Genomic DNA, 14043 nt, shown 5'->3' with positions numbered 1-14043 from the left:
TGGGAGTGATCATGTCGGAGGATCTCACCTTCAAGGACCATAACATTGTATCAATCGCATCTGCTAGAAAAATGACAGGATGGATAATGAGAACCTTCAAAACTAGGGAGGCCAAGCCCATGATGACACTCTTCAGGTCACTTGTTCTATCTAGGCTGGAATATTGCTGCACACTAACAGCACCTTTCAAGGCAGGTGAAATTGCTGACCTAGAAAATGTACAGAGAACCTTCATGGCGCGCATAACGGAGATAAAATACCTCAATTACTGGGAGCGCTTGAGGTTCCTAAACCTGTATTCCCTGGAATGCAGGCAGGAGAGATACATGATTATATACACCTGGAAAATCCTAGAGGGACTAGTACCGAACTTGCACACGAAAATCACTCACTACGAAAGCAAAAGACTTGGCAGACGATGCAACATCCCCCCAATGAAAAGCAGGGGTGTCACTAGCACGTTAAGAGACCATACAATAAGTGTCAGGGGCCCGAGACTGTTCAACTGCCTCCCAGCATACATAAGGGGGATTACCAACAGACCCCTGGCAGTCTTCAAGCTGGCACTGGACAAGCACCTAAAGTCGGTTCCTGACCAGCCGGGCTGTGGCTCGTACGTTGGTTTGCGTGCAGCCAGCAGCAACAGCCTGGTTGATCAGGCTCTGATCCACCAGGAGACCTAGTCACAGACCGGGCCGCTGGGGCGTTGACCCCCGGAACTCTCTCCAGGTAAACAGGGTGTATGCAGTGTATATACAGAGTACATATATATATATATATATATATATATATATATATATATATATATATATATATATATATATATATATATATATATATATATATATATATATATATATATATATATATATATATATATAAGATAAGATAAGATTTCGTTCGGATTTTAACCCCGGAGGGTTAGCCACCCAGGATAACCCAAGAAAGTCAGTGCGTCATCGAGGACTGTCTAACTTATTTCCATTGGGGTCCTTAATCTAGTCCCCCAGGATGCGACCCACACCAGTCGACTAACACCCAGGTACCTATTTGCTGCTAGGTGAACAGGACAACAGGTGTAAGGAACGTGTCGAAATGTTTCCACCCGCCGGTATGCAATGTATATACGTATAGAGAAATGTATGTATCTCACTGAATATACACTTAGTCTAATTCCTGTTTATAGTATTCTTCATGTCTTCATGTTAATGTTTAGGCTAATTTTAGCCTTAATGATCTACTTGAAGAAATAAGTTACTTGCTATACATAGAAAAAAGCGCTAAACCAGAATATGTCATATAGCGCGAGAGAAGTCCTATTGCTTGACTTTCATAGAGCCATCCTAGGTCAAATATACATCGTAAACCAATGTATTCTGTGTATACAGAACTTAAATAAAAATTTTGCTTACTTCAAGGTAGCGAAGTTGGCCATGGTGGGGGATTTCAATGAGGCCCAGAGCGAGACGTGAAACAATCTCACATTCCATAGCTTTCATTTGACACCCTCAGGCTATTATAACCTGCCACATCTTCTCAGGTCTCTCCTCGCTCATACCGCCACCAAAAAAAAAAAAAGTTACAAATGCGTGTTTATACCACGAAGTGAAGACCCATAGTGTTCCTAGAGGGAGCCACTAGATATCTAGGCTTGTACTCGGGTAAATATTTCCCTGAAAGCTTCTGAGGTTTGGCAACTGAGGATTAGTGGCCATGTTGAATGTTTGTGTTCACAGGTGAATTACAGGGCTATCCTAGATTTCAGTGGATTACCGAGGTAATCATGTGACAGATCCTTCAGTTTGGGCCATTACACTTCCTTTTACGAGTGTGGATTAATAAGGAAAGAAGAGAATCTGTGCAAGCGTATTTGCGGCGTTAAATATTTTAAATAGCACCTTCCATCAGTGGGCTCAGCCACTGCTATGTGTGTCAAGTGAAAATGCTTATGTTCTCAAGTGCGTAGCCGCTTCTTTTAATATTCCCGGGCCTTCAGGGCATCTGTTGTTACTCTATAACATGTGGGCTACTGAAGATAAGGTTTGTATGAGTATTTTTTTCAGCAGAAAAATGGTTGAAGTTCAAGAATGAATGGCGTTCGGGGGGGAAGGTGGGTTGAGCACTACGCTAGTTATATGGTTTAGGAGTTAAATGATCTTATAAATCATCCTAATATTAAGACGTATCGACTGCACGATGATTCTTAGAATAGTTATTGTACTTTTACAATAGGAAATGAGTGGCTAAGAGCCAGTGACCGAATGTGAGTGCGTTGACATGTGGAGTCCCTCACGGAAATATCTTAGGTCCCTTAAAATTTTTTGCCATGTAAATATTCTCATTATATACGGACGACAGGTCATCCTCTTAGTGGCATAGAAGGTATAGTCATGTTATCTAATCTGGTGTGAAGTTATGAAGAGGTTTCCTTTCAAAACCGTAAGGACCTGGATTCAATCTCGGGCTGGACGAAACATGTGGGCAAATCTTCTAACATTGCTGTTTCTGTTCACCTGCCCCCCTCAAGGAAGGTTCCTTGATGTTGGTGAGGGGCTCTTGATTTAGAGAATTGGATCTGTGCTCCAGTTCCCCGAATTAAGCCAGAATGCCTTCCACATCCCCCCCCCAGGCGCTGTATAATCCTCCGGGTTTAGCGCTTCCCCCTGATTTTAATAATAATAATAATAATGTTCACCTGCCAATAAATAGATAAATAAAGAGTTAGTCGACTTGGTGGTCACATCCTAGGGAAAGACCTAAGGGCCCCAGCTGAATAAGTCACACTGCTTTGCTTTTTTTTTGGTTATCTTAGGTTATTACAATTCTGGAGTTAGCAGTCCATAGGACTTTTGAGGAAAGTGCCTGGATGCTGTTGAAGGGCTTTTTATCTAAAGAATTGGAGCTACCCTCCCTTACCTTAGAATGACTCTGCCTTCCATTCCCTGGTGTAACTAAGTATATTTAGGCACAGGTACACATAAGTACAATTATACATAGTGTAAATTACTTACATAACCCCAAAAAAGTCAAAGTGACATGTATAATTCCTGTGAATTTTGCGCTTCCCAATGAATGCAATAATAATAATAATGTAGAGCTTATAATTTAAAATTTTAGTTTTATTAATCTAGTATTAATGTGTGTTTAACATAAATATGACATTCATGTATTATAAAGATAAACAATTGAGGACCACAGTAACAGAAGAAGCAGAAGAAAATAAAAATAAGAATTTATCACAATTTCCTAGTTCTTGCATTTGGATGTAGCAGTATAGTGTTCCTGACACCTCTAGTTTGATACTATTACAGTGTAGTATTTCCCTTTTGAAATGTCATACAGTTGGTGCTTGCTTATCCACCTGAATGATTTTTTTAGGAATCACCATCTAATTGCTTATTTGGCATGTAAGAGAATGAACAAATCCTCAAAAAATGTACAAATTTGGAATTGTGGCCATTAAGTTTGCTTCCCTTCAAGACTGGCTATTCTCATGTTCTTCTTTCCCCAGTTTTATATTACGGTATCTAAATCATTTGTTCAACTTTTTTTTTTCAGTTGCTTTGTCAAATATTTGCATTTGTCTCTTGTTGTATGCATGTTTGGTGTTTGTGTATTTTGTGCAGTTTTGTCAAGAAATATGGGTTTTTATATTACATTTTTCAAAAGCTGTTTGATATTTCTGCAATTGCTACTTTATTAACTTTAATACATATTTCCTTATTGTTGTCGTTGCATTTGTGGTTTGGTATGCAAGCTGTTGTGAATTTTTTGAAATAACAGGCACTCCAGAATAGTAAATTCCTAAATTATTATTACTGAAATACTGTATCAATAAATACTGTTCATTAATCTTTTGTATATGGTCGTTTGGTGTTGTGTGGGGAGTTTTTATTTGTTTGATAGTCTACAGTTTTGTCAAGAAATATGAAGTTTCACATTTCTTAACCCTTAAATTGCCAGTCTAAAATAAACATGCCCTTAGTGCTAGCAGTTTTGAAAAAAAAAAAAAATTACCAAAATGTTCTCTGATTTTAGAAGTGTAATACGGCAAGAATGAGAGATCTGATTATTACTTAGAGATATGAAGGTTTGATGGTGACATTGGTGAACATTTTATGGTAATATGAATGCTTGCTGCATAAAAGAAGCTGCTGTATTTAAAAAAAAAAAATATGACTTATTCCATAGTTTCAAATTTTTTATGGATCCTTTATGTATGTTTTCATGTCATATTTAACTTGTATATATTTGTTTAGTTACACTGAACATATTCAAACAGTAAAAAATTAGTGGCATTTACTTGCTCCCACAATGCCCTGCACAAAACATGATTTTTTTTTATTATATTGCACACATTATGGTGAAGACTTTCCTCTGATGTAATCCTAACCAGGTCAGTTGGAACCATTTTGGAGGCCCTAGCATTTTGGCATAAATTTACATCAACCATATTTTCCCAGCTTGCTTAAATTTATGTCAAAGACAGTTTAAGGATTACAAGCTTTTCAGATTTTTTCTTAGTAGCTTTCATCATTACACAGTATTTAACTGGCAGTATGTTGTCTGGGTAATATTATTTATGTTCATATTTTGTTAAAATAAGAAATGCATTTATTTAATTACTGTACATTTTTTCCTAGCTGGATGACGCTGATCTTAAAGTGTGAGGCAAGTGCCAACAACCTGAGCTGATGCCTGCTGCCGACACTCAGAAGCATCTTGAGCATCTTATGGCCTACCCCCAACACCAGGGCAAGTCTGGCCCGCCAAGGCCTGGGCCGCACCATGGTCCCCCGCACCATATTCCTCATCCTCCACCTAGTTCTTATGGACCTCCAGTGCCACATGGCCCCCATTCTGGGTATGGTCATGGACCTCCTAATCAGCTTGGACCATCCAGTCAACGAGGAGTGTCAGGCCCACATGGCATACCCATACAAAATGGGCCACAGGGCTCTGGACCACCAGTTATCTCTGGTCAGCATCGACCTCAAGTGGGAGCGGGACAACACGGACAACCAGGCCAGCACGGGCATCCGGGAACTCATGGAGTACCAAATCAGCGTGGGTCATCTGGTTCCATAGGTCCCCCAGCACCACATAAACCGCCTGGACCTCATGGACAATATGTACAACATCTGCCACATCCAAATAATATGAATGGTCAACGAGGCCCACCTGATGGCCCCCCAGGTGAAGTAAGACAGCCGCCTGCATACCCAGAGCCTCCACGTTACCCAGGGCCTCATACATTACATGAGGATGTGGACAAACATCTTTCCCAAGTTGCAACGCACAGTGGACCTCAAGTGCAATCAACTAAACATTATCCAGGACCTCTTGGACAGGGTGGAGGGGGAGGAGGGATTGGTGGTAGTAATAGTGGCAGTGCAGGCACAAATAATGGTAGTGACTTAGGAAGATTAGAGGAAGAACTTAGTGCACTAAACAGAAATGAATTATTAAGTAGGACAGCACGTGCTGAAAGTGAAATAAGAGACCTTCAACATAGTTTCCATGCACAGACTGCTGAGCTACGACACCTACGTGATACCCACCAACGGCTCACTGATGACAATCAGGTAATTAACCCTTTGACTGTTTCAGGCCCCTTTCTGAAACTGTCATTCTATGTCGCTCAATTTTTGAAAAAAAAAAATTATTTTTTCTTATGAAATGATAGAGGATCTTTTCCCGATGGTAATGACACCAAAAGTTCTAAATTTGGTCGAAAACTCGTGGAATTATGCTCCCGCGAAGTTAGCGGACTCGGCGACATATGCGTATTGGCGATTTCGCCGACTTTGAGCCCTATTTTCAGCCAATTCCATTGTTCCAGTTGACCAAACTCATAGCTATTTCTTTAGAATTCCATTTTATCTATCAGCTGAGTACAAGAAACCTCCCATTTACTAATTTGGACTACCCAATATGGTGGTCAGAAATTGGCAATTTGGCCAATTTCACGCAAACTAAAAAAGATGCCAATTTCAAAATAGGGTCCAGAATAAACAAGGTAGACATTCGTGGCACTAAAATAACATATGCTCTGTTCATTAGTCACATCTCTAGGCCCCTCTTATATTATTATTGCTTTCTATTTTGATTTTTTATTCATACAAAAAAATACAAAATTTACTGTTATGCAGACTACTGCATTATTGTAAAAATGGTATAAATAATATCAGTGCACTAGTGAAAGAATATTAGAATCCCCAGTTGACGTATATTGGACGTTTGGTGTGATTTATTTACTCCTGAACATTGGTAAAAATCGAACATTTCCGCTACTTTGAGCTCAGTTTCAAGGTCGTTTTCATTGTCAAAGTAATGAAAATCATCTCTATTTCTGTAATATGTTTTCCATTTTATCACCTAAGACCATGAAAATGCGAATACAACGATAAATACTATACGAAAATACACCTCAAATTCGGCGTTTTATTCCAAAAAAGATCGTTCTTTTTTTCTCATTACGCAATGTGTGCTGCAAGATTTTTTTTATGTGGTGCACACTGACCACACAGACCCATTCTCTCACATGTGGGCCTACCAGCTTTCTCCCGCTTGATTTGAAGCCACTAGAATTATTGAGTATACATGTATATACGTCAGAAACATTGGCTCGTAAGACGTATTTATACGTCGAAAACAGTCAGAGGGTTAAATGACTATACAGTGGTACCTTGAGTTACGAACTCAATTTGTTCCAGGAGGCTGTTCGAGCGCCAATACCAAACAAATTTGTTCCCATAAAGAGTAATGTAAATTAGAATAGTCCATTTCAAACCCTCAAAAATACTCTTAAAAAAGCACTTACAAAAATACCCTTACATAATTGTTCGAGTTTGGAGCTGTTTGAAACTCAAAGTACCACTGTACTACTGTACTTTATTTAATTAAATTGTTTTTACCCGAGTTCCTAAAATACATGTAAAGTATTAGCATAGCTGGTCTATTATACTTATATTGGAAGTTATCTAAATTATTGAATGTTGCCATTGCAACCAGAATCAAGTAGTAAAAGGACTTTATTTATCATCCCTAATATACTGTATATATATACATACATACCTACTGTATTGGTTATATGTACTACTGTTTGTTTTTAACTATCCGTTTTTTATGGTTTAACCCTTAAACTGTCCAAATGTAGATCTACGTTTTTTCAACATTTGAAAGTACAGTGGAACCTCAAAATTCGAACGTATCGCTTATCGAACTCTTCGAAAATAGAACCCTTTTTTCGAAGCAACTTTGTCCCTATTGTCGAACTCACCCCTATTTTCGAACTGCCGGATACTGGACCTGTCCGGCAGCCTGCTCTGTCCGCGTCCCCACGCAGGCGCCGTGAGCCAGTTTGGTTTTGTTGATGCTTGAGTGAACACTAACCTGTGCTCTCATTCAAATTTTTTACGATTATTTCATTGTGTTTAGTGCTTGTGGGACTGTGAAATAAGCTACAATGGGCCCAAAGAAACTTGCTAGTGGTACCCCTGTAGTAAAGAAAGTGAGAAACACCATAGATATGAAGAAGGAAATAATACAGTAGTGGAATGATGTCCAAATGTTTGTGGAGAAGTACCACCCTGAGCAAGCTGAAACAAGCCATCTTTGCAACAAGTTAAGTGACAGAACCATATCTCATTTTAGGGAAATCTTAAAGAGGCACCAGAAACAGAGGACTGTGGACAGTTATTTTGTGAGACAGGGGTCCAGTGACTCTCAAGTTGGTCCTAGTGGCATTAAAAGACAGAGAAGGTAAGTAACCCCAGGGAGAGCCTTGATACCTGAAGTCCTCATGGAGGGGGATTCTCCTTCCAAACACTAACCCCAACTCCCTCTCTCCTCCTCTCTATCTTCCAGATGCCATCACCAATCTTCAATAAAGGTAAGTAAAATGTTATTTTATATGTTTATTTAAATTTATTAATACATAATTGAACACTATATTTGTTGTGTGTATGTAAAACTATAATTAATCTCTATAAAATGTATTTTTTTGTGAATATTTTTGGGTTTCTGGAACGGATTAATTGTGTTTCCATTATTTCTTATGGGAAATATTGCTTCGCTTTTCAGATTTTTTGAATTTAGAACTAGCTCCTGGAACGGATTAAGTTCGATATTTGAGGTTCCACTGTATGTAAAAAAAAGTAGATCTTTTTTTTTTTACATTTGAGAACGTGTAAAAATACTTTGATCTACTTTTTTTTTTTTTATGTTTGAAAATACGTAAAAAAATGTAGATCTACTTTTGGAGCACTACGCATGTGAATGTAGATCTGCTTGGACAGTTTAAGGGTTAATATTGAGCTACACTCACTGGCATAACTATGGGGAAGCTGTCACCCCCTGACCACACTTTGCACCTTGTTTTGCCCATGCCTTTTTCAGGTGGCTTCCTGGCCTAGAACTTGCGCAGATTACCTCAGGTGTAGAAAATTAAAACTAAACACTTTTGGATATGCAATTAAATTTTTATCCATGAATGGTATATAATACCGACAAGTTGAAAAATTTAGGTATGGGCAGCATCTGGGTATCTTTATTGTAATAAAAGTACAATAAAGATACCTAGATGTTGCACATGTGTCTAAATTTTTCAATTAAATATTTGCATGACATGTAGAGTATATACGTATATAGTAAAATTACAAATTGTGAAGGAGAGGCAGTGTGGAATTTGATCCTGTTGCATTTGGCAAAGTCCACAAACCCTCGTTGGAAGGGTTTGTTTGTCCTTGCTGCTCTGAAGTTTTTTTTTTTTTTCTCTCCTTTTCTTTTAGGCCTCGAGAATTAATAAAGAAGTCTGATTTTTTCTTTCTAATTGATATGTTATCTATATACTATATCATTAAGGTTCAGTACCTATTTTAAATTAGTGATTTAAATTATTCATCATTTTTAATGAAGTTTCCCCTCCAATAATTTTTAATATTATATTCAGAGGATAGCAAAAAAATTAGGTAATGGAAGATTGGATATCAGATTGGAGGGAGTATAAAGGAAGTGAATGTATTCAGTGGAGTGGACTTGTTAGCAGATGGGTCTGTGAAAGATGAGGCAAATCATAGAATTGATGAAGGGGGGAAAAAGATGAGTAAAGCACTGAGAAGTCTTTAGAGACAAAGAATGTTATCCATGGAAGCAAAGAGGGGAATGTATGAGAGTATAGTGGTGCCAACACTCTTATATGGGTGTGAAGCATGGGTGATGAATGTTGCAACAAGAAGGCTGGAGGCAGTTTAGATGTTGTCTGAGGTCAATGTGCGGTGTGAATGTAATGCAGAAAATCCATAGCTTGGAGATAAGGTGTGGGGTTTCCAAAAGTATTATCCAGAGGGCAGAGGAAGGGTTGTTGAGGTGGTTTAGACATTGAGAGAATGGAACAAAATAGAATGACTTGGAGGGTATATAAATCTATGGTTGAAGGAAGGTGGGGTAGTGGTCATCCTAGGAAGGGTTGGAGGGAAGGGGTAAAGGAGGTTTTGTGTGCAAGGGCCGTGGACTTACAGCAAGCGTGCATGAGCGTGTGAGATGGGAGCGAGTGTTCACGAATGGTTTTTATAACTTGACATGCTGTTGGAGTGTGAGCAAAGTAACATTTATGAAGGATTCAGGGAAACTGGTTAGCCAGACTTGAGTCTTGGTGATGTGGGAAGTATAGTGCCTGCACTCTGAAGGAGGGGAATTGATATGTGACAGCTTTTTAACTGTAGTGTAGGCATGCCTCTGGCAAGACAGTGATGGTGTGAATGATGATGAAAGTGTTTCCAATGTTTAATAAAAAAAAATAAAAATAAAATCAATTTTTTATAATGCCTTGTTTTGGCTTGGCACATGTTCCTAAATTGAAAAAATACCCAATAGTTTGTCAGAATTGATATTAAAAATTCTTTATTTCAGCATGATACAATAATTGTATAGAGGTGGGTGACATTTAGGTGTACATACAGAAAGCCCCTTAGTATACAGAGCATTTCAGGCAAACTTAGACCTATCTTAAGACTAATAAGGCAATAATTAATTGATTACTTGTATATATGGTCTCTAAGTGGTTATAACAATAAATGTAGGAATTACAACATTTGAATACTTTAATAATTGTTTTAAGAATTACAGGTTGGCTTATGATTATAGGTAATGAGGATTCTAGCTTATGAGCATATTTTGAACACATTCTGGCTCTGGAGATATCTGACAAGGAGTTCCAGAATTTGGGTCCGTTTTTGCACATTGGATTTTTACAAAGATTAAGCCAGATATGGGATATGTCATAGAGATTTTTGTATCTGGTATTATGTCTGTGGGCTCTGTTGCAACTATCAAGGAAGTTCTTCAGATCAGGATTAATATTAGAATTTATTGTTCTGTATATGTAGGATGGGAGATTCTAAAGAAAAATTGCAAAGGTTAGTGGATGAGTTTGGGAGAGTGTGTAAAGGTAGAAAGGTGAAAATGAACATAGAAAAGAATAAGGTGATGAGGGTATCAAATGATTTAGATACAGAAAAATTGGATAACAAATTGGAGAGGAGGAGTGTGGAAGAAATGAATTGAATGTTTTAGGCATTTGGGAGTTGACGTGTCAGCGGATGGATTTATGAAGCATGAGGTTAATCATAGAATTGATGAAGGAAAAAAGGTGAGTGGTGTGTTGAGGTATATGTGGAGACAAAAAAAACTTTATCCATGGAGGCAAAGAAGGGAATGTATGAAAGTATAGTGGTACCAACACTCTTATATGGGTGTGAAGCTTGGGTTGTAAATGCTGTAGTGAAGAGACGGTTGGAGGCAGTGGAGATGTCCTGTCTAAGAGCAATGTGTGGTGTAAATATTATGCAGAAAATTCAGTGTGTGGAAATTAGGAGAAGTTGTGGAGTTAATAAAAGTATTAGTCAGAGGGCAGAAGAGGGGTTGTTGAGGTGGTTTGGTCATTTAGAGAGAATGGATGTTGGGTGATGAATTTCAAGTTGCTGTCAAGGTGCAGACCCAGAAATTTTCCCTCATTATGTTTAGCAATAAGAGTATTTTTAATCATAATGTTTAGTTGGACATTACTTGCTTTCCTTCCAAGAATAATGTTGAAGGCTTTGTCAGTGTTTAGTGTGAGTTTATTGGTAGTCATCTAGGTTGATGACTACCAATAAACTCACTCAACAGTGTTGTTGAGTGATGCAAAACCTGGGTGGGAGATGACAAAAGTTGTGTAGTTGGCAAAGAAATTAGGTCTAAGTTGCTGTGAAACATTTGGAAGGTCATTGATGTATAAGAGAAAAAGCAGAGGGCAAGGATGTTTTCCTGTAGAATGCCAATGTCCAGAGGTCTTGTTGAAGAGGCTGTCCTTAATAGAGACATATTGCTGTCTGTAAGTAAGACTTGATATATGTAAGTGCATGACCTCTTGATACTGTAATGATCAAGTCTGTGATGTAGGATGTTGTGGTTTACTGTATCAAAAGCTTTCCGTAGGTCAGCAAAGAGTCCTGGTGATATTCATTATTTTCAAGTGCTGTATAAAGTAGGTCTAGCATTTTTATAATTGCATTGTTTGTGCTTTTGTTTTGCCTGAAGCTAAACTGGCAGGGGTTGAGAATACTTTGCTATTTTATAAAGGAGTATAATCTCTTGTGTATGATTTCCCACTCCTGTATCACACTTTCTTTTTGCACATTCTTATGAATGTTAATATTTGTGAGGTTACAAGTAATACTAAAAGATAAGTCCATATTTGAAACAAAATTAATTATACAGACAGCTTTTAATGGTATTCAGGTGTAATAGATTCACTGCAGTCTCCAGGAACATATTTCTCACATATTTGTAGGAACCACTGAGCACCTGCAGGACTCTAACATTCTTCCTAATCTTTGATTAATCATCTTTCCTTGTTGAATCTTTATTTTTTCTAAGACAAGACAGAACAGGGCAGGGCAGGGTGGAAGTACATACTATATGTATTGGTGTATAAGTCAACCCATAAGAGTATGAGGAGTTAATTCAGTTTTAGGCCTACATTCCTTCGGTAATGTGCCATAATCTTATTTTTGCCTCTGCCATATATCAACAAGTTTTATACTGGGCATAGTAGTCAACCCTTAGTTGTAGAGATTTTTTTCTTTTTTAAAAGTTGACTTATATGGTGGCATATGTAGTAATTCAAATTCATATACTGTGTGTATCATTAGATCACATTCATGAAGCAAAATAGATATGTACAGTACACAAAATTGGATGTCGTGCTTTAACCTTTGGACATACATGTATTAATTAACTAACTCTTTCACTGTCCGTCATATAGATCTATGTCATTGATGTCAGGGTCCCTCGCATTGAACCACATTTTGAGCTCTTCCCACTCAGATAAGCTGTGAGCAGTAAATTTTGGTCTAGATGTGAGAGACTGGGTCTGTGCAGTGTGTGCACAGCATAAATAATCCTGCCTCATGCAGTGCATGATGGAAAAAGCAAAATTCTGACCTTATGTTTGGTTTAAAAAAATCAAAATTTGAGGTGTTTTAGGATAGTTTTATTGGCTGTTCCTTGGTATCATTTGATAGAATGGGAGGTATACTACTGAAATAGAGATGATTTTGGCTTGTTGCAGGACCAGAAGTACTGTTGCTCAAAATTGGGCTCAAAGTAGCAAAAGTATTCAATTTTTGCAAGTTTTCCTGAGGATGGGTAAGGACCCTCTACATCTCCCCTATCTGTTTTATGAGGTTTTACTAGGTCTTGTTCAATTATTGGGCTGCCATAAACCACGACCAAACATTCTTGGTTATATTATGTTATTTGAGTAATAGTGTAAATTTTTTATTTTTTGTGTGATGAATTCAAAATGGAATTGAGCAGTGGGATTGGATTAAAATAAGACTTAATGAGTGAAATCACTGATGTGTAAATTTCACCCAGACTTTCAACTTTGAGCCTGCAGAATTCTTTAAGTTTTTCTATCCAGTTTCATATTTTTGATGTCATTACATTAAGAAAAAGATTCTTTACCATTTTTTTTTTAATGTGGACACTGAGAGCAATTTTAATTTTGAGGGTCATGACAGTAAAGGGATTAACACCTCATGTAATTATATGCTTGTTATTTGCATGATTGTCACTGATGCAAGCTGAAAATGGTGGGTAACTACTGACTATTGAGTGGAAACAAGAATTTGAAGTACTGCAGCTAAGACTGTATTTGTGAGTGGGATGTCAAGTGCATTCTTGGTGGTTGTTGAATTCCATGAAGCATGGTAATTTATTTTATATATATATTTTTTTTCATTTGTGCAGGAATTGCGTGATCTGTGTTGTTTCCTTGACGATGATCGACAGAAGGGAAGAAAGTTAGCACGCGAGTGGCAACGTTTTGGTCGCTATACTGCTTCTGTTATGCGGCAAGAAGTCACAGCCTACCAGAACAAACTACGGGAACTAGATGCTAAACAACAAGAACTTATTAAGGATAACTTAGAATTAAAGGTACAGTACTTACAAAATTATTGCTATATTGAAAGTATAAACTATTTTACAGTTTTGTACTATTCCTAGAAGATACCAAAGCAAGGGAAGTTAATTACAGTATTTTACAAATACAGTGGACCCCTGCATAACGATTACCTCCGAATGCGACCAATTATGTAAGTGTATTTATGTAAGTGCGTTTGTACGTGTATGTTTGGGGGTCTGAAATGGACTAATCTACTTCACAATATTTCTTATGGGAATAAATTCGGTCAGTACTGGCACCTGAACATACTTCTGGAGTGAAAAAATATCGTTAACCGGGGGTCCACTGTATAGCATACAGCACACTAATTTGCTGATGTTACTTTAGACTTTTGAGACCAGATAAGTAATTTACTTCACTCATTTGTTTAGACATACAGCTATAGCTGTTGTACAATTTTTTGTTTTCTTAAAGGTTGGTCTGTGTAGATCTATACATCATGAAAAATGCAAACATCTCTCCTTATCATGTTCATATACATTCCTTTATTGTGTTCATAAGCATTTTCTTTAACATTACATTTGTACACA

At 37.6% G+C, this 14043-nt stretch overlaps 1 protein-coding gene across 5 annotated transcripts in view; it reads left to right on the top strand.

Annotated features, from left to right (window-relative positions):
• The first annotated feature begins 1511 nt into the window (after positions 1-1511).
• Positions 1512-14043, top strand: part of LOC128700303 (coiled-coil domain-containing protein 85) — a 32231-nt gene continuing 19699 nt past the window's right edge. Inside the window, exons 1-3 of one of the 5 annotated variants that reach the window (XM_053793396.2) lie at positions 1512-1661; positions 4644-5585; positions 13297-13485. In XM_053793396.2, the coding sequence (XP_053649371.2) occupies positions 4695-5585; positions 13297-13485 (1080 nt within the window). In that variant the 5' untranslated portion in view covers positions 1512-1661; positions 4644-4694. The other 4 variants (XM_053793394.2, XM_053793398.2, XM_053793395.2 and 1 more) reach the window with 4 other exon arrangements.

This window comes from Cherax quadricarinatus, chromosome 54 (assembly GCF_038502225.1).
Source record: "Cherax quadricarinatus isolate ZL_2023a chromosome 54, ASM3850222v1, whole genome shotgun sequence".
In the NCBI taxonomy this organism is placed as follows: domain Eukaryota; kingdom Metazoa; phylum Arthropoda; class Malacostraca; order Decapoda; family Parastacidae; genus Cherax; species Cherax quadricarinatus.
The sequence above is the reverse complement of the archived record's forward strand: the minus strand, read 5'-3'. Positions and strand labels throughout refer to the sequence as shown.